The sequence below is a fragment of the Chelmon rostratus genome, chromosome 11 (genome assembly GCF_017976325.1).
Source record: "Chelmon rostratus isolate fCheRos1 chromosome 11, fCheRos1.pri, whole genome shotgun sequence".
NCBI lineage: Eukaryota > Metazoa > Chordata > Actinopteri > Chaetodontiformes > Chaetodontidae > Chelmon > Chelmon rostratus.
Genome location: NC_055668.1, coordinates 19,411,714 through 19,431,493, shown reverse-complemented (window position 1 = coordinate 19,431,493; position 19,780 = coordinate 19,411,714). Strand labels below are relative to the sequence as shown.

The 19,780-nt window shown below is 40.9% G+C and overlaps 1 protein-coding gene across 1 annotated transcript in view; it reads right to left on the bottom strand.

Annotated features, from left to right (window-relative positions):
* arid5b (AT-rich interaction domain 5B) overlaps positions 1-19,269 on the bottom strand; it is a 75,128-nt gene extending 55,859 nt beyond the window's left edge. Inside the window, exons 1-3 of the mRNA XM_041947903.1 lie at positions 19,203-19,269; positions 18,619-18,873; positions 8,369-8,603 (exon numbers count right to left, since the gene is read on the bottom strand). Of these exons, the coding sequence (XP_041803837.1) occupies positions 8,369-8,603; positions 18,619-18,873; positions 19,203-19,223 (511 nt within the window). The 5' untranslated portion in view covers positions 19,224-19,269. The remainder of the gene's footprint in view (positions 1-8,368; positions 8,604-18,618; positions 18,874-19,202) is intronic.
* Positions 19,270-19,780: the final 511 nt, after the last annotated feature.

Genomic DNA, 19,780 nt, shown 5'->3' with positions numbered 1-19,780 from the left:
GCTTTTTGTTTATTTGAATGCCATCCATGGACTGTTATGTATTTTGTATATGGTATAATAATGCAGTGAGAAGAGACAACATCATGAATCACAGAAATGGTTTGGCTCCTATTGTCTAAGAAGTCATGGCGATGACTGGCAACATGTGTGTGTGTGTGTAATAAGACAGAGGCAATAAATGGTCAAAAACATTCCTGGAATCTGATTCCTGGAATTGCTCCCCATGAACGCCAAGTACTGAAATATCAGGTTAGTTTACTGCATATTTATCTAGCTTTATCTCTGTGGAGCCCTACATCTACTCAGCTGTTCTTTTCCACATTCAATGAATTAAAGTTGCACCTACTACACTGAAACATAGTGATTCTGTGACTGGGCTGTTGTTAACTTTAGATATTATCCTCTGACACGTCGAATGAAACAACAGCTTTCCCTGAGTTATGGCTGAGGGGAAAATCACGGGGAAAAACAAGGCTGGCTGAATGCCTCTCATTTTGCCAAGTGCTCCTCAGGCCAGTACATAACAAGGAAATGGACTGACAGGTTGAGAAAGAGGACAGAGAGGCATCAATGATCTATTGTTTGCAGCCAAGGCGCTCCTTCCAGCTCCTCTGGCAGTCAATATATCAAAGAAACCAAAATATATTACACCATCTGCACCGAGATGTTTTACAAATACAAATGATGTCATTTGTGTTTCTTTCGCTTAATAAAAGCATTAAGAGCAGTTATGTACCCAAGCAACTATGTGTGAGAATGCAGCACACACACACACACACACACACGCACACACACGGCTCCCACCAAAGGTCTGGAATCTATCAAAGCCCCCATTGCAATTACCTTTCAATGTGGGTAAAATGCATTACCTCTCTGCTGTGAAATGAACACTATGTTATTCCTTCCCTTCAAGGCTGGAAGTCTATCTTCCATACTGTGTACTACAGTCTATATATCCTGCAGCCTGGCTCTGTGACCCGCTTGCATCAGTTCTGCCTTACAGATTATGACAGATATTAAGTGGATGTTGAGAAGCTGATCTGCAATCAGCAGCGAGAGTTATTTTTACCTTGGCACAGGTCTGACTGAAAGTGTTTTTCCAACACTGCAAAGCTAAGGTAGAATTAAAAGGTATTGTAATGTGAGGGATCATGTGTTCACACACAATCACATACTGCAGAGTTATTATTATCCATGCACGCAGTTCAGTCCCATTAAATCATGTAACCATAAAGAGTGAAAAAATTGAGCCATGATTCAACTTCCAAGAGACTGAACTGGATCTTCGGAAGTGTCACTTAAGTAAAAGTGTGCACTGAGTGTTATTAGCAAAATGCACTTAAAGTATAACAATTAAAGGTACTCACAAGCCTACTCAGTACTCATAATGCAGAAAAACTGCTCCTTTGGGTCCACACTTATATTATTAGGTTATTATCACTGATGCATTAATGTATAAGAATCATTTTACTGTTGTAGCTGGTTGAAATTGAGCTAATTTGAGGAAAGAAATTGTTATTTTTGTTTTCCTATTATATTTCCTACTCAATATATGAAAATGCATCATATTTGATAAATTCATCATATGTCTGCATGTAATTTCTTTATCTGTTAAGTAACTAAAAACATGCAATACTTCCTTCGGAATTGCAGTGAAGCAAAAGAATATAGCATCTCAAATATGCACATTCCACAACTGTTCACATTCTTGTCACAATATGTGTTTTTCTTAAAGCTCCTTTGAACCAAAGTCCTTTTGATACGCACAACAGGGCATCCAGAAGAGGACAGTTTCACATGCATTCATAAAGCAGATGGACTGCTGCTCATAAAATATGCAAAGTTATTAATTGTACAATCTGTGATGTCTAGAATGCCTACTGAGCAGCACAGAATCATCCATATCTATCTGTCTGAAGGCAGAATGTGAAACTGTCAGGAAGAAATAAGCAAATCAGAGAAACATGTACAAAAGGCAGTTCTGCCCTGAAATATTAATGTTGCTGTAATACTTGAAATGAGCATCATTTTGACAAAGACGGATATAGAAATCTCTCCAGAAAGGCTGCTGGTTGGGTAACACTTAAGTGTGAGTCAGAGTATAACTGGAACTGGCAGGCAATTTGTTTAAGAAAAGAAAGCAAATGTTCTTCAATCAACACAAATCTAGCATAAAAACCTCCTGATTTTTAAGCCCTTTCAAAACAAATCATGAAAAATAACAATTTAATCTGTAATAAATCTATCAGGAAATTTGTCTTAGAGAGGACCTTGCTTCCCTTCCGTCTATTTAAGATGCCTGGCAGAGGTCACATCAATAGCATCTCTGTTGTTCCAGACCTGACTAATGGAGAGAAGAGAGACACAACTGTTGTAATGGAGAGACAGAGCTCTTCATTTCCTCTGAGGCCATTCTCATTGTTTAACCATGCACCAGCCATCAGCCCCCCTCCCTCGCGCAAGTCGGAAAACACATTATGTGACATTCCAGAAATAAAATAACACAAATTATTAATGAATATAGCTATCCAAAGAAGCTGAATTTGATTACGGTGTGAGCCATAACAGGATATGGCTTGGGTGTTGGGTGGTCTCTCTCTCTCTCTTTCTCTCACAGTGTGTCTTTCTCTCTCTTTCTCCCATTCAAATTCGAGGCATGCTCAAACATCTAATAGATTTTTCCACCCCGGCACACAATTTACTGCTTACAGATTTAGAATTCTTTGGCTTCCGGCCAGTCAGAAGTGAATTAATGATATGAGCACATCGGTGAGGAAAAACAGCTTGTGATTCTCTCTCCTACAGGTCTGAGCATAATGAAGAAGATACTGCCATAAACTCAGCCACCCCCTCGCCCAACACCACCAAAAAGGGGAAAAAAAAACATACCAGAGAAGGAAGGAGAGAGAGAAGGGAGGGGGGATGAGAGAAGCACATAATCAATACAAACACTCCATTAAATTACTTCAAAAGGGATTTTGGACAGTTTGTGGAATTAGTTCTGCGGAAAAAGCAGAAGGGGAAGCAAATATGTTTGAGGGGCGGAAAGCAAACAAGTGCAAACGATACAATCTGCCACATATTCTGAATGGAGGAGTACAGTGTGGTGTGTCTTACAGAAGCATTCTTTCCCTGTCAGAGTCACAACATGCCATTACTCTCGTAACACCGCGACACGCTCTGTTTATCTCTTCCAAGAAACCGCTTACTCCTTCCCACGTTGTAGTCGAAACATAAAACATTTTCATGTGCGATAGTGAGTCAAAGTCCCAAATATTGTTCTGTATTGTCACCAAGACAAATCAACCATGAGACGACAGCATCTGTCTGTTTCCTTATCACCAGTTCCTACCCGTATAAACATTCTGAGACGCTCTGAACAGTCTCTGAAAGGGGACAGAATCTACCCTCTACATCAAATTGAAATGTTCCGACTGAAATATTGTCGGGATATCAACTAGGGTATATGTGCCAAGCCTGGCATACAGATCAGATGTTGCATCGGAGGGAAATACAGTAGTGCTTTCCGAGAGCAGGTGAGGCTGTAAAGAATCTTGAAATACAGTGATATCCGTCTGTGCCTCACTGGCCTTCCGCACCTTCCAGCTCAATCAATGTGCGTTTAGCTCTGATCACATAAAGTGATGAATTAGTGTGTCCCAATTCCAGATGACACACTAATTCTAAGCAGGTTCTGAGAGTAAAGTGTGTTTGCACTGGAAAAATGATTAAACATCCTCAGAAAAGCTCAGTAAAAAACAGATTTTTGAGTGTGCTGGTAATGTAGTTCACAAAGGAAATAGAAGAGCTGCTCGCAGCTGAAAAAAAAAAAAACATTTTAAAGCAATTTTACAGCTCGGTTGGTAGAGAAGGTCAGACATTTATCGTGGGGTTGGTGGTTTGATCCCTGGCTCCTCTGTCCACACGCTCAAGCGTCCTTGAGCAAGACGCTGCACCTCTAACTGCTCCTGATGCATGTGTATGGAAATAAATATAAGTCGCTCCAGACAAAAGTGCCTGCCAATGCAATGTAATGTACTTAACTTAAAATATACAGAATGCACAGTCATGAAGGTCAGTTATAGAAAAATCTATAATGTCATTCTTTTTATACATATGGCTCCCAACAAAGTGCATTTTCATTCACGTCGAATTTTACTCTTGCCATTGATGGAGATGCAGGAAGGAAAACATCAAAGCACACTATTAGTAGCTTTTCATACAGCAAATAGATGCATGATGGACATTTTCCTTCCTTGAATAATAACAACTGACCTTCATTACCATCACTAACTGAATATTTCATGAAAATGCTCACATTTTCTGATATCTATTGCATAATACTGCCTCGACTTGTGTGACGCACTGTATAAATTTGTTGGGTCAAAGAACTGAATATGCAGCACTGCAGGAAACATTTAATACCTTAAATATTTGTCAGTGATAACAATAAATGGTTTATATTACTTTCATTTTGCAAAAGGTGCTGCAGCACAAATCATGTAAAAAAAATCAAGGGGCAAGATGACTATTTTTGCAATATGCTGCATATTTATTTCCACCTGCATGGTTACTTTTTTCCATGGGGATATTTTTTCAGAGAGCCCTGATCCTCGCAGCGCTGAGGGATGAACCAGCTACAGATGATACTATAGGGGAGGGCAGGAGTCAGGAATACCATCTATATTCTCTGAATGCAGGAGTCGCAGGCTATGACATTGTATAATCCTCCACAACATCTCCACTCACAATCTGCACAATCTGCTCACTGGCTTCCGCACTGAAGGCTTGACTTGAAGAACGACAAGACAGTAAACCTATTAAGCTATTTTGTAAGTGGAGGGAGATTCTTTTACATTTTTTATTATCTTCCTTCGACAACTCTGTGTTTCTCCCAGCACAAGCCAACAAACTGTATCAGCAGATACGGCTCGGCCTCCTAGTATACGACCAGAAACCAATTTCAGCAGGCAGCAATGAAAAAAAAAGAATCAGGCCAGTTCTCTGGGGAGAGATAGAGGGGCAGAATGTAAACTTCCCTGGCAAGCCATCCCCGGTGGATTGAACTGTAAAAAGAAGTTCTAATGCTCACTTCAATACAAGATAAACTGAGTGGAAAGTTTGCATTACCTGATTAAGTGAATTCAATTACAGATTATGTAAGGACTGTGAAACCCAACAAGGACTCTCTTAGCCTGGAATACTGTATGTGGGTAACTGCAATTCAATTAAATCATTTTTACACATTATGTTTAATATAACTGAATGCCGTCTGTTATGTGCATCACAAGATCCTTGGAAAAGCAATGCACACGTTTAACATTTTTGCTATTTTGCGAGATTAAGATAAGAAGATCGATACCACTGTCAGTGTTATCTTAGCGCAGAGAATGGAAATGGGGGGAAACAGATAGCCAGGCTCTTTGACAACAAGAGGAAGATGTTACTGTGCACAGCCAAGAAGTAGCCCAGCAAATTACAAACAGGATATAACATGTTAATTAGTGAGCTTTCGATTTGATGGTAGGTGGGTTTTGTTTCCGTTGGACAGAGCCAAGTCAGCTGTTTCCTAAGCTAACCAGCTGCTGGCAGTAGCATCATATTTACTATACAGACATGAGAGTGATGTCAATCTCTTTGTCTAACTCAGGGCAAAAACAGACTAATGCCTTTAATTGCATTTAATTTGTACAGCTATTGAAACATAGCTGTACAAATTAAATCATTTGTCCTTTTAGTTTTAAAGGTTTATGAGAACGTTCCGCCATTCTCGAGGGCCTCTTCTGCCGGGTCAGCCCCTCGTTTAAAACACTGCATTTCAAAGCCTGGCTAAAGCTGGACTTTAAATTATGATACCAATCATCTCTTTGCCTCACAGGTTTTAGAGTCACAGCTGTCGATGCTGCAGGACACCAGCAAAGGTCACTTGTTTCGCTAATAAATTACTTGGTGCAGGCATCTTTGGTTTCACTCTTTATGCATTTCTGAGGACAGAATAGCGCTTTGTTCACCAAACCATAATGCTCCATGTAATGTGGAAGAACAATACAACTGTCATTCTACTTTATTTGAGACACATTTGTCTTGTAGTATTTTTCATGTGCTGCCTGTGAAACACAAATCCACAACAGTGCACTTAATTCACAATGGCAGCATGCCAGGAAAAGTTAGGATACGTACTTGGAAAAAAAAAAAAAAGAGCAGTTTCCCTCGATAACAATGGCACACTTTATTGCTCTTTAGCTCACAATGGTTTTCTGTGCAGCTTGTGGTATTGCTGCAGTATCCTGTTATGGGGAACAATCCAATTCCTCTGACATAGTTACAGATCAGCCTGAGAATAACAATCAGCAAATACATCATTCAAGTAATACAGCGAGCAGCCACCTCAGGCAATTCTGTTTATAAATACAATCCAAAAAAGAGAGAGTAGCAATATCATAAAAAAAGTCAGTTTAGTCACTGAGCCAACATATTACACAGAATTACAGACATTCAGCTACAGGACGCTTTAAGGGTACTTTTACATCTGATCTGCTGGTGCTGTGGCATGAATATTTCATTCCGGTAGTGAGCAGCATTGCAGTGGCATATTTCATATTTCTATGCAAACCCTTGCTCAGAGTAACATGCATTTGCCTTGATGAATAAGTGATCTCTCTCACTCTCTCCCAAACTCTCTGCCTGCCCCCCCCCCCACATATTGTTAAAACCATCAACAACTGACACACGCCAAAGATGGAGTGAACAAACAAACAAATGGATAAGTGAGTGCACACCACTGATTGTCTGTGTGTAGCATGCGTGCATGTGTCCATCTATGTGTGTGTCAAAGTGTGTGCATGTGTGTGTGTGTCTCTGGTGCCCTGCCAGAGTCTGAGCCCGTTCTGCTGAGTGGGCAGATTCTCTGGCAGAGTGTCCCATCGGAGTGACAAGTGCATTTAGAAACAGCCTGATGGAGTCATTAACGGCAGCGCTGCTCATTAGCAACACACGCACACACACTCATTCACACACACAACCCCTCAGTAACAATAGCGTCATCGTCAGGTTATTACACCGACAACGGAGAAATCTATAAAATCTGGACGATACAGCACATTTATAGAGAGCCATGATATGGAACATAATATCATTCAAGAAGCAGGCTGACACATCTGATTATAAAAGCAAGCGATCACACACACACACACACAAGCACGATCAAACTATATTGATTACTGGAATAACAACAAAGCATCCATTATTGATCCCCTTGTCCTTTCTGCGTATGAGATTCGAGCAAAGTCGAGTAATCAAGGGCATTACAGCATTCCTGGAAGATCTCGAGCAGAAAACTGAACAAGAGTCATCAATAAACCATTATTTTCTACAGAAAAATGCCTTGTGTTTTTAAGCCGAAGCAGTTTCACTTCCACATCAGCTTTAGGGATAAAATGATCATTAAAAATGAATTAATAGAGGATAATAAATTCTGGCTTATATCACCAAGATACATACTTATAACCTGACAAGACCCACTGTAATTGAGATGGTATTTTTAGCATGTTTGCTAAGCTACATTATACCATTATAATCAGCATTAGGCATTACATCACAGCCATGTGAGAGAGAGGCAAATAAGTGGGAAACAGCTTCAAAGGGAACATTATGTTCTTGCTGATTATTAGGCTCAAACGCCACTTTCCTATTTGCATCGAATGAGTCATCCACAGAGACAGCCATCTTTATGTTGGGACTGATTCATGGGTAATGCTGTAGTGACACCCCAAGAGCCCGCTGCAAGAATCAAACAATCGCTGACACTTAATGGCACTGCGTACACGATGAATATGCCCGAAAGCCATTCAGACACACACAGCAATGATCCTTAAAGCTCCTGAGATACACAGCCAATTATGATCTGAACTGAGGGATAAGAAGGTGTCATCGGTGCTCTGGACTGTAGTGTGATGTGACTCAATTATTTAAAGACATTAGCTGAATTATGTGACGCTGCGATGTTGCTTTTGTTGTTGTCACGCTCAGAAAACAGAGCTGTTCTACTGTAGGAGGGTAATACTTTGGCAAACACGCTGCCATTACCTCTAGCATGCCTCTATTAGTGTGATTCTCAGCTCATTATATCGGGAGGAACTCCAACTACATACTGATGAATTACTCCAGTCAAGACAACACTTGTTAAACCAACCAAAAGGACAATAAACATAAGCTGATTTATAGTAGAGACAGGACATAAATACATAAACATTCAACAGCAGCCCTAGAGAAACTGGAAACACTGCAGTAACCTTTAGAAATGAAGGAATGCTTTTAGAATAACCTAAAAGTGAGACTAAAAGAAATTGAGGTTTCTGCTGGCGCTCACCTAGCTGCACCCTCTCCCTCTGGACATCCTTGAAGTTGAGTCCGCTGGTCAGGGTGCTCTCTCGGTAGCGGTGGAGGGCCTCCCGCCTCCCATTGGTCCCCAGCTCCTGGAGCACAGACTGTTTGAGAGGCTCGGCCTTCAGACAGTGGGCCCATCCTGAGAAGTCTGGTACAGTCCACTTCACTAGGTCCTCCAGCCGGACAATCACCTTCTCAGACACTGCAATTACCTCATGCTGAAAGGAAGCAGGGCAGAATCACAATTACAATCAGAAGCACATAAAGGCAGTTACATAAATGCAACTGTGGCAAGGTCATGGATCATTTACTGGTGCCGCAATTTTATGGCTCTGCTTGAAACAGTTTTGCTGAGGTACGCAATGAGTGAAAGTGACATTTTGAATCTGAAAACTACTTTGCTCCATAAATAATTGCACAAACAACAAATAAACAAACCGATGCCAACGTGCCTGATCGTACATTTTTATATTTCTCCATCAAAGTATTTCCAGACATCTTTCAAACTTACAAAGTGAGCAGCACATTTTCAGTTCCTCACTACAACTGTTCCATAAATTCAGCCCTTTGGTGGTTCTTAATAAGTAGTTTTGTTTACAATTATAGTTCTTTTTTGAGGCATTTGGATTTGGATTTGTTTTATGTGTGTTTCCCATACATCCACACAGTAAGCAACAGTGATGGAGGAAGCATTCACGTCCTTTACTTAACTAAAAGCAGAAATACCATAGTCTAAAAATACTCCCTTACAAGTAAAAGTCCTGAATTCAAAATGTTAGTGAGAGTACTGAACTAATATCAGCAAAATGTATTTAAAATCTAAAAAGTAAAAGTACTCACTATGTAGTATAGCTCCTTTATTACACATTATTCTGTTTTTAATCACTAAAAAATACATGTAAGAGCATTATAATGTTGTAGTTCATCTATATGTATCCAAGCCTACAACCCTGACTCCATTAAAGTTGTGTATTTAATATATTTAAGTATAGTTAATGTTTGACCTCATCAGCTTCATTGCTTTTTCTAAAAATCTGCTCATTCTGAATTTGATGCAGCAACATGTTTCAAACACGTTGGGACAGCTGGAACAAAAGACTGGGAAAGTTGTGGAATGCTCCAAAACACCTGTTTGGATCATTCCACAGGTAAACAGGTTGATTGGTAACAGGTGATAGCATCATGATTTGGTATGAAATGTATCCTGGAAAGGCTCAAGCGAGGATGGAGCGAGGTTCACCACTTTGTGATTGGATAAAAGATGTTACTACATGGGCTCAGGAACACTTTGTGAAACAGCTGCCAGTAAGCAAAGTTTGTTTGCAAATGCTGCGTTCTGTGTTTATAATTGTGATACACAAGTGTCAAATGTTCATTATTTTCCTCTGAAATGCAGAGGACTACAAGCATAAAGTGGAAATACTGAAGAAGAGTTCAAGTACCTCAAATTTGAACATAACTACAGTACGTGGATAAACGTTTTATGTACATTCGACCAATGGTAAGTGATGTATGACAGTATAAGATGATCATAAAAAAAGGATTAAAATAAGGACAAAGAACAGAATCTGAGTCAGAGCTCATAGAGGAAACATGACAAACAACAGAACGTCCTTATTTATCAAGTAAATTGGTATGTGTGTCAAGTAGCATTACGGCAGTGGATGCACATTAATGTAAGTAAATTACAGCACCATGAATATGGATGATGTGGATGATTGCTGGATTGAATTTATGCCAGCAGTTAAATCAATGTCAGTGAGGACATAGATGTTTTGAACTTTTTTGATTAGCATTTAGGAAGTCTGGCTCCTGATATTCACCATGAATGTTGAGATTTTATGCAGAGATATTAAGTCACACTCTGAGGCTTGGATTACATCTTCAAAGTATAGACAAGTTCCACAAACGTAATTTGTTACAGTGAGAGTGTAATGAAGGAACAGGAGAAAGCTGTGAGCCAGTGGTCTCCCTGGCACGCAATAAAACTAATGTGACATTGTCAGGAAACCATAAATGTAAATCTATAGCTGCGATGTGCATGGCTGACACTGAGGTAAGCTGAATAAAGCTGTGGTGGTTTTGTATACATACTATTGGTTTACCTAATAAGATTTGCTCTCTCTCCAGTCTGTGCTTCAACCTGTTTTTTTTTTCCTAATGTTGTCTCAACCCCTTTTAATAACTCTCATACTCGAATAACTTCAAGTCCAATGGAGAGTGGAGGAAGCAGAGACGGTTAAATGTGTTTCCATTTGAAGGGCTAATGGCTGAAGTGTTTGTTACCAACAGAGCGGAGTGGTGTGCTGGAAGATGGCTATTACAGAAACGGGGGAAATCTGGAGGACAGATGTGTACAGGCAGAAACGCAGACACTCTGAGTAGGTCTCTGATGTTTACCTTGGTTATCTCCAATTTACCAGGCATCTGTCTGACTGCACACATTTCCCCCCAAAGAGCCTGTATATTACCGGCATTAAAATAACATTCATTTACTCTATATTGACATGTTTATGCATTGTATGCCTGAATGTCGAGAGGTTGGACGCAATAAAAGCTTTACCTACACAATCAATCCAAGCCCAGTAAATCCTTCCTTTGTGAAGCTTAAAGTGTCAAGTTTTTTTAATCTGCATTTCCTCTGTTTCAAGTGTTCCTCTTATTTTATCACCGCGTCCTAAAAGCGAACACACGACTTTTCAGCGTTTCAGATTCTCTCTGAGTACTCTGTCTATACAATTACCCATATTCAGTTCTCACATCATCTGCAACTACAGGCATATCAAATCCCAACCAGTTGGAGACAGTATTTCCTTATAAAGGAAAAGCCTGCGAGGGATAGCTTGATATAGCTGTGCCTCCCTCACTAAGTAGAAACATCAAACATGGGTTTTCGGTCTTCTTATAATGAGCTGTCTTCAGCTGTCAAGTGGTGGCGGGTGGTTGTAACCGGCTTTCCATGCAATGAAAAACTGACTGCTGTTTCTGCCGTCAGAAAAGCAGGCCATTTGAATAATGTAGAGCAACAGTAAATAGCATTCAGCCTGCAGCCAAAAACCACATTGTACTGTATCTCTACAGAATTAGCTACTGTACTTTGATGCGATCTACTGACAGCACATAGAGAAACAAAACCATGAAATATTTCACTTGAGTCCATTCTAAACAAAAATAATGCACTGGATGTTCTGCTGCTGATGTATGAGTCAAACGGCAACACTTCAAGTAATCTGATAGCGCACCGGAGCATACACACAGCAACGGCAAACCTCAAAAACACACTGCCATTCCCTCTATATCAATCAGCTGAATGACATGGTGCCTTGTGTGAGTGTCAACAGATCCTGTTTGGGGACTTGTTCGGCCTGAGAGCAAAACACAACAGGTGAGAGCAATTCAGCAGCTGTCAACACAGTCCAGAATATAATCAGTCTATGAATGGAGCCAAAACAGGCTACATCCATTCGTTTTTCATTTTAGCTCTACCAGCCAACTTTACACCAGCTGAAGTCTGCGAGCTGCTGTGTGATGCAGCACATAGAGCCAGGAAGCTGAATACTGGCTTGTGGTTTGCATAAGTCATGATATTTGATTGAGAAATGTTTAGGCAAATAGAATTAAGAAATGTACTGTTTCCATGACAGGGGGTTTCTGAGAACCAGCCAACCCAGTCAGTTATTGAGAAATGATCACAACAGCATTACGCCAGCCTGGTTTGCAGCTATGAAATAAAAAAGCAGAAGAAATTCTTCCAACAATGAAGGTCTGCAACCAATAATTGCTTTCATTATTGTACAATCTGTTAATTCATTTCATTTTTAGTTTATAGTTACAAAATAGGGGAAAATTACCCCAAACAGATTGATTCAATTTATTTCTGTCTTGTATTCAATCAACAAATCAGTGAATCTAGAAAACAATTGGCAGGTTGACTGATAATCAAAGTAATTATTAATCGTAGTCCTACATTTTGCTAAATGGCTTTAAATGATTCATCTGTTACTAAAATTCTTGTCGATTCATTTTCTGTCAAACCAATTAATCGACTAATTGTTTCAGCACTCTGCCGAGATTAATCATCGCAGCGGCATCCGTCAGCGTTGCACGGGTGCTTCTGCTCACTACCTGGATTTTCTGTCTCAAAATGTGCTTTAGAAACGTGCTCTTCTGTAAATGCCGCCCATCCACACTGTCCTGTCATTTCGAGTTAAGCAGCTGATAGTTCAGCAAAGCGGCAGACACAGCCAGCAGGCCTCTTGATAATATAGGTCAAAGGACTGCAAGCCCACAGCCAAGAGGTGACACTCCACATCAGCAACATACTAAACAGCCGGGTCTCGTTTCAGTGACACTTCCTACACAGATACATTAAGAGCATTTAGATACTCTGTATCCTACACCAAATGTCTTAATGCACTGCTATAATTTTACCTTAGGTATGTCAATAAACGCACATACTCTCTAACTGCTCATTTTATGATTGAGTTAAAATGCAAGATAGCACATTAACAGCTGAATGTTACATTCTGTCTCCATCCTTCTATCAATAATTCATGTTATTACTGCAGCAGCACGATATCTCCAAAAACATTACTGAGTGAATTTATTGCTATGACTGCACATAATGGACTGAAAGTGGAAAAAAAGCAGACTTCTGCTGTGAAACTGTAGATAACTCTGTTCCAGCAACCCATGACTCCAGCAATCTCATTGAAATTAAACTCACTAAAATCCATATCATTCAATTTCGTATGGACGCGGCAGTGTACTGGTGGCAAAACAGCACATAAGAGACGTTCCCAATTCTATATTCGGTGATCCAATTAGAAACAATGCACCCTGAAATATTCCATATCACTCTGAACAATTCCCTGCGAGAAATCCATGCAACAGTGAGGGAGACATTCCTGACTGTCAGCGTTCTGCGGCGGAGCGTCTCATCGCTCGGACAGGACTTTCAGCTTGGGAGTCAAGGGGTGTATGCTCCCAGTGGGTGGGTGTCTTTCTATACTGTGGGTACACGCACACACACACACATACACAGTACTCCTGTCATGCTGGGAAGGTTTCAGCCTGCTGCCTCGGAGAGGTCAGCACTGGAATTCCTGAGGCCAAAGGAGATTAGTAATTGAGTAATGGACATGGTGACATGGACAATGAGGAGACAGAGAGAGGCAGAGAGAGCAGGAGGAGAAGAAGGAGAGAGAGAGAACGAAGGTATGAAACACAATATGAGTTCATTATCTGTCTCCCCTCCCCATGACTGACCTTGGCTTCAGTGTCCCAAAACAAACTTATCTGGGAATTAAAAAGGAGCTCTGGGGAGTAAGCCAGGGACAATTGAATTAGAATATGTTTTCTGAGACTGCGTCAAGACCAGAAAGAGTTCAAGGTACAACAGTTAAAAGGTGAGAGTTATTGTACATAATGTTCTGCCACTTAATGCATGCAGTTTATTCATATGCATAAAAGTTGCTGTAATATCTGCAGGGTGCTGAACTCATCTTTTATTCACCGATTCCATTAAGAGATTGCTCTTACATGAGCCGGGGTGATATATGAACTTAGCATTCTTTCGCTGTTATAATGACAGAGAAAAATAGCGAGATAACAGGAGATTTCAAAGCCTCTCTGACAGTGGGTGAGGCATCCATCATGTAAGGTGACACCACAAAAAAGCTGTGTCAGCTCCCTCGAATCACTGCATCTTTGTACTCTTGTATTTTGGCAAATGCACACACAGACAAAAAAAAAAAAGAGAGCGAGAGACAAAATGCGTGATGATTCCACATGCTTCGTCTCAGAAAGCACGGTTAAGAATGAAAAATATTGGCTGGAGTATTAAGCAAGAGCTTCTCATCTGTGGCTGCATTCCCCTCAAAGGTTATAATAACGATCCACTGTAGCTGGGGGCACTGGAGTCATGCATCAAGGCAAATGTTTGCCTGTTCAAGTGGTTAGTCAATGACAAAGTGGAAAAAACTCAGCTAAAGAGCACCAAAAGAACGCTTGTGTGTTGACAAACCAGACGCTGCTGTAACATATCATTACTCAGGCAGCAAAGACACAAAATAGTTTGGTGAAAAGATTCAGAAGATTGTGCAGGACCAGAATGACAACTCCTAAACCAATGGGAAATGTTAGCGGGAGTTTTTTTTATAGCCTTTGAAGTCCAGGGTATTCCATTTTAAAGGTTTTAAATTACACTATCCTAAAAAGCTGGTAATAATTTACATGCTATTTCAGCAATGGTGAGGAATTCACTGGAGGGCAGTGTTCAGAGTTAATGACTTGTTCTGCGGCAGGAGGAGGCGCACATGCGCGCACGCCACACATGCACACTAAAAGCCCCCCGCCCCTCCCCTCCACCACTAAATTCCTGCCATTGTTGTGTGAATGGGGAGATTTGGTATAATGCACAGACTGGCCAAGACAAGGCAGCAGTATGGATGTTCTAAAAAGATCACTGTAAAAATCTGCCATATCACATTTACACTCGAGTCATTCAGCACAACGACCTTATCCATCAAAATGCTGGTCGCATATCTAAGCCACTTACACTTAATTCAACTAGCATCCCAGATGCCTGAATTACCCATTCAGGGTTTTTCCCTTAGGAAAAATCAAAGAAGCAGCAAATGAATACAATCTAATTTCCCTACAAGCTGGCTTTCCAAGCACTGAAACACATGCATGGACTACTGCCATGTACTGAAGAAATGGCTCTGGATGCATGCCAAAGTGTTTTCCACAGCAATCAATACTGGCCTACTGCTGCAGTCCCCAGCCTGTCAGTGTATGTGTGTGTGTGTGAGTGCGTGTGTGTGTGTGCGTGTGTGTGCCAAAGCCTTGTCAGCTAGAGGGACAGAATAGAGGAGAACAGAGGTCAGATGAAATCAGAGGTGATGATAATAGCACATTAATATAACATGATCCAGAAATATTCTCAGCGGTCGTGAATTCCCATTAAGACTGCCTTGCTGTATTTGCACTAAAGTGGGATATATAGTATAAGATAAGCATAAGCAATTAACCGCCTGTAGCAGAGTATACAATAAGTGGGTGTTGTGTGGGGGTGAGCTGTTATCTACACACACTGTACAACAGCTCTCGCTCCCGAGTCCAAAAACAGAAAGTATTACAGCCGGTGAGCTGTACCAGCAGGAGAGGCAGGCCAATTGGAGTGAGAAGAAATAATGTGTCACTCAATGAGTTTTAAAACACATGTGACTGTTTAGTCGGTGGCAGTTTGCAGGCAGACAAATAGAGCAGAGGCCCCAATAGAGGGTTTTGTCATAATGGGTGAGCAACTCGACACAAAGCCTGTTTAAAGAGCAAGCACAGCTCAACTGGTGGGGGTAAACACTGCTTGTCAGGCTGAGATGCAATGAAAAATGGAGCTTCCTCCACATATGGACTTAATAATTAACTCAGAATAAATACATTAATAAATTTTCACTGGATCTGTTTATCAACTATTAAGCAAACACAGGCGCCGAGAGGTAGGTTTATTCAGTGAATCATTATTTCTATTTCCAGCCAACGCTGACTGGATTTAAAGCTGGCTGCGTTTAAAAAGGAATTGACCTCCAACCCTGTGACAGAAGAAAAACAAGCACAGTAGGTCATGGGTTGGTTCCTCTTGTCGCTGCACAGCACAGCAAAACACGGCGAAACACAGCGCAGGAGAGGCTGAGAGCAAACAAATGCCTGAGAAATAACCAGGAAATTACATCATAGCTCGGCGCTGAGAACACAAGTGAATCAGTAATCCAATTTCAGTGAGCTAGTTCAATATACGGCTGTTCTGATGTCTTGAAAGAGTCGTGCCTCTTGGTATTTGGAGGATATTGGCTGCAGGCTTAAAATAATAGCTATCTGCAAAGAAATGAGGTGTGATCTCACAGAGAAAGGGAGCCAACACAGCACTAGCTGTTTACATGTCAAATGTTCAACTCTGTGTCTGTTTTCTATTGTGTGAAAATATTCAAGATGAAATCTAACGTGATCTAAGAATACATGTCATGAGCCTCAGTGACACCAAGTCGTGGCTTTACCTCACGGTGCTTGCCTGTGCTCATTTGAGAATATGCGTAACACACTTCCTGAGTGCTGTGTGTTATCAAGTTCATATCTGTATGAGTCACTGGGCTAATTTGAACTCCTGATTTTCAGCCAGTCTACTACAGATCTGCAGTTGAGTATAACTCTGCAGCCACTAATCAGTGTGAAGAAAAAAATGACTAATGTGAGCTTTGTAAACTCCACTTCCCCGTGCAGCTAAAAATGAACTCGTTGCTAACGTTTGCATTTTAAAAACAAATAATCTTTTCACACATACATCACTCGGGCGCAGAATTTAACAGCCAAAGACTTTTAATATCGCAGCATTTTGTGAGGTTGGTTTACCCTTCCTGTTTGTTTTTGGGATTATGGGCTGCATCTGTAAGCGCTCCTAGCTGACTCATGCAGTGCAGATTAGTGTTATGGGGCAAAGTCAGCGAGAATCTGAATGGGCTCAGTGAAGGTCATAAACTGACTTGAAGTTGTCAGGGCAATTTCCACTGTGTAATATACAGTAAGTAGTCCGATTTGCTGAGAGCAGGAGGTTTGACAAGCCCTTTAATTGAGGTCAGCCTGCAGGCACCTACACTGCACTTAGACATATCATCCCCAAATTATATTATTTCATCGTCTGGTTTATTCTGTAATCAGACTGCAACTTCAAAGCAAGTGTATCTGTCTCTGGTGCTCGCAAGATTGTGCGCTGTGATGCAAGTTGCTGCATAATTCATGCAGGGAAACTGCTTTTCTGATTTTGCTTATCAAACACACAGACTATGCACCAACTGTATCAGTCTGTGTTTTGCTAAATGTCCCAAATTCCTTTAAACTTGATTTGCTTTGGCAGTGCAGCCCTTCTGGTAGTTAATATAATATTTTCCAGATATACCCAATGGACTGGAATGTAAGCACTTTGCAATGCAAATAAGTCTTTGGGAAAGGGGCGGAGCTGGTGTGTTGTTGCGCAAGTGTGGCCTCAGAATCGGCGATGCATGCACTCAAAGTAATTACTAAATAATTGCAGCGTGTTAAAGGCTAAAGCGAGAGAGCTTCAGGAGATGATAGCCGTCCATAGAAGAATTTTGCCACAAAGATGATAGCTTGTCTAAGCGGCAGGCCATAAATAGCCACCTTTCTCATGAAAGGGAAATGTGATAGCCACTCTATTACTCAAGAGGAAAGAATGTAAGTAAACCATCAGCGGAAGAGTCGAGTACAAACACGGCTTTGTCCTTCCCTATAAACAATATAACAGCAGCAGAGAATAATTTCCATCCAGCCGCAAGTGATCAAAAGCACAGAGTAGTAATTAAAGCGCTGTTGTCGCTGGCTCAGGAAACAACACATCATTTGTTTTGTAACCGGTGAGAAAAAACTCTCAATATCAGAGTAATGCCATTCAGTGCAACGATGTAACCGGATCACATGCGCCACATATGGCCACAGTCAATCATAACTATTGCTTTTCTGTGCCAACGACGGCGTAATGTAACACAGAGGCGTTTTAAAGTGCTGCCTCGACTGTGAGCTGACAACATCGCATTGTTGAGGATGGAAATGTCCACATGGAAAATTATGCAAAGCTTGGAGAGTAGTTAAAACGTGTCGGAGCTGGCTTTGCGCTGCCACGCTTTATGACTCGCTCTGCCTCTTTCAACATCAGGCGACATTACAAAATATCTAATAACTATCGCGCCGACCGATCTCAGCCAAGTTGACCCTATGCATTCATTAGCGTTTCGCAATTTCCGCCCATATGTCAGTATTTGACACGCTTTACCAAGAAATGAAATGACAGAGCCGAGGCGCAGGATTCTTGCGGATTTTCCCCCTTTATAACACAATTAACCCCATAGAGCGCAGCGGCAGCCTTATTGAGCGCAGCTGGACAAGTGCACATTCAGCAGTTGACACCACAATAGGCAAACAGGCTAAAGTAAAACTAGGGAACAAACACTGCTGTAGGTCAACCCTTATACCACTCGGATACATCAATGTCAGTATCAATACATGGGTTTAAGAAAGCCTGCCACCGGAGACTACACATCCACTGCCAGCTCTTAATGCAGTAAAGATGCCGTTTAATAAAAATGCTCGCAGAGACGGGAGAACAAACACGAGGAAACAGCAGTCGTTTCTAATTATTCACCAAGCGATTAATATTCCTACCTCTCCATGGGTGACTGTCCGTCCCTGGGGAGTATCCTCGGGTAGAAAATAAAGTTTGGAGCTTGATAAAAGTTGCTTGCTTGTTCTTTCTTCCCAGAGCAGCTGAAGCTCTGCTATGCAAATAGGATCCTCCGGTTTACATCTGACGAAGAAAAAGTCTCCGAGAGACAGAATCCTCGGCTTGCCGTCCCGGTTAAATTTAAAGGCTTTGTAGAATATATATGGTCCATGTAAACCGCAAGACGAGCCCACCCACTGTAGAGGAAAAACACAAATGGAGAAATTAATGCATGGCTTATCAACTCATTTGGTAAGCAAATCGTCGCTAAGTGGACACAAACGATTCAAACATCCCTGCGTAATTACGCACGGTTGGAGAATATCACATTCGGATATCTCAGTTTTCTCCACACAATCTGTATCATGTAACTATTTTTAGATGTTCAACATATGACACAGATGTGGTCATACTAAATACAATGTGTCAAAGTTTTGTGGATTAGGCACGTGAGTACGGTTTACAGTAGGTGGCGATTAGCGCAATGCGAAAATAAAATAAATCGGCGGTTGATAACAAACGTTACCTTCAGTGAGTTCGGCTCCATCTCGACGTTATGAATTGATTAAACTCAACACGCTCTCCAAACTTGCTGGCTTGAATGGATTGCTGAAGGTCCTGCAAGGGACATATTTCTGTAGAGTTTAAAACATCGTGTATTAATCGATAAAGAGTGGTGGAAAAATATGTTTTGTGGTGGATACACTGCAAGAAATACTGCGCAAGTCTGCGGTTTTATTTATTACTGCAAATAAGGGATAGCGATTTTATGAGGAATTTCTAATAAGCATGATCACACGTTTAGACAAAATATTAACATATAACTATAAACATATCAAGAATTTTCAACCATCACTGAGTAGTAGTTCTACATAAGCATAGAAAATACAATTTAGGCAAACCGATCTGCCTAAAAAATCTTTATTTAAGCGAATTTCCTGTGTTTGTGGGCTTTTTTGAGACTGTGTGCCTTCCAGGACTTCTGTAAAAGACGTTCAGTATGAAAGCACATTTCTCACAGTAATGACACTGAGGCGCTTGCTGTGGATGCCTTCAAGAAACAATGTTACATGAAAGTTAATAGGGCTATCAAATGATTCCTCA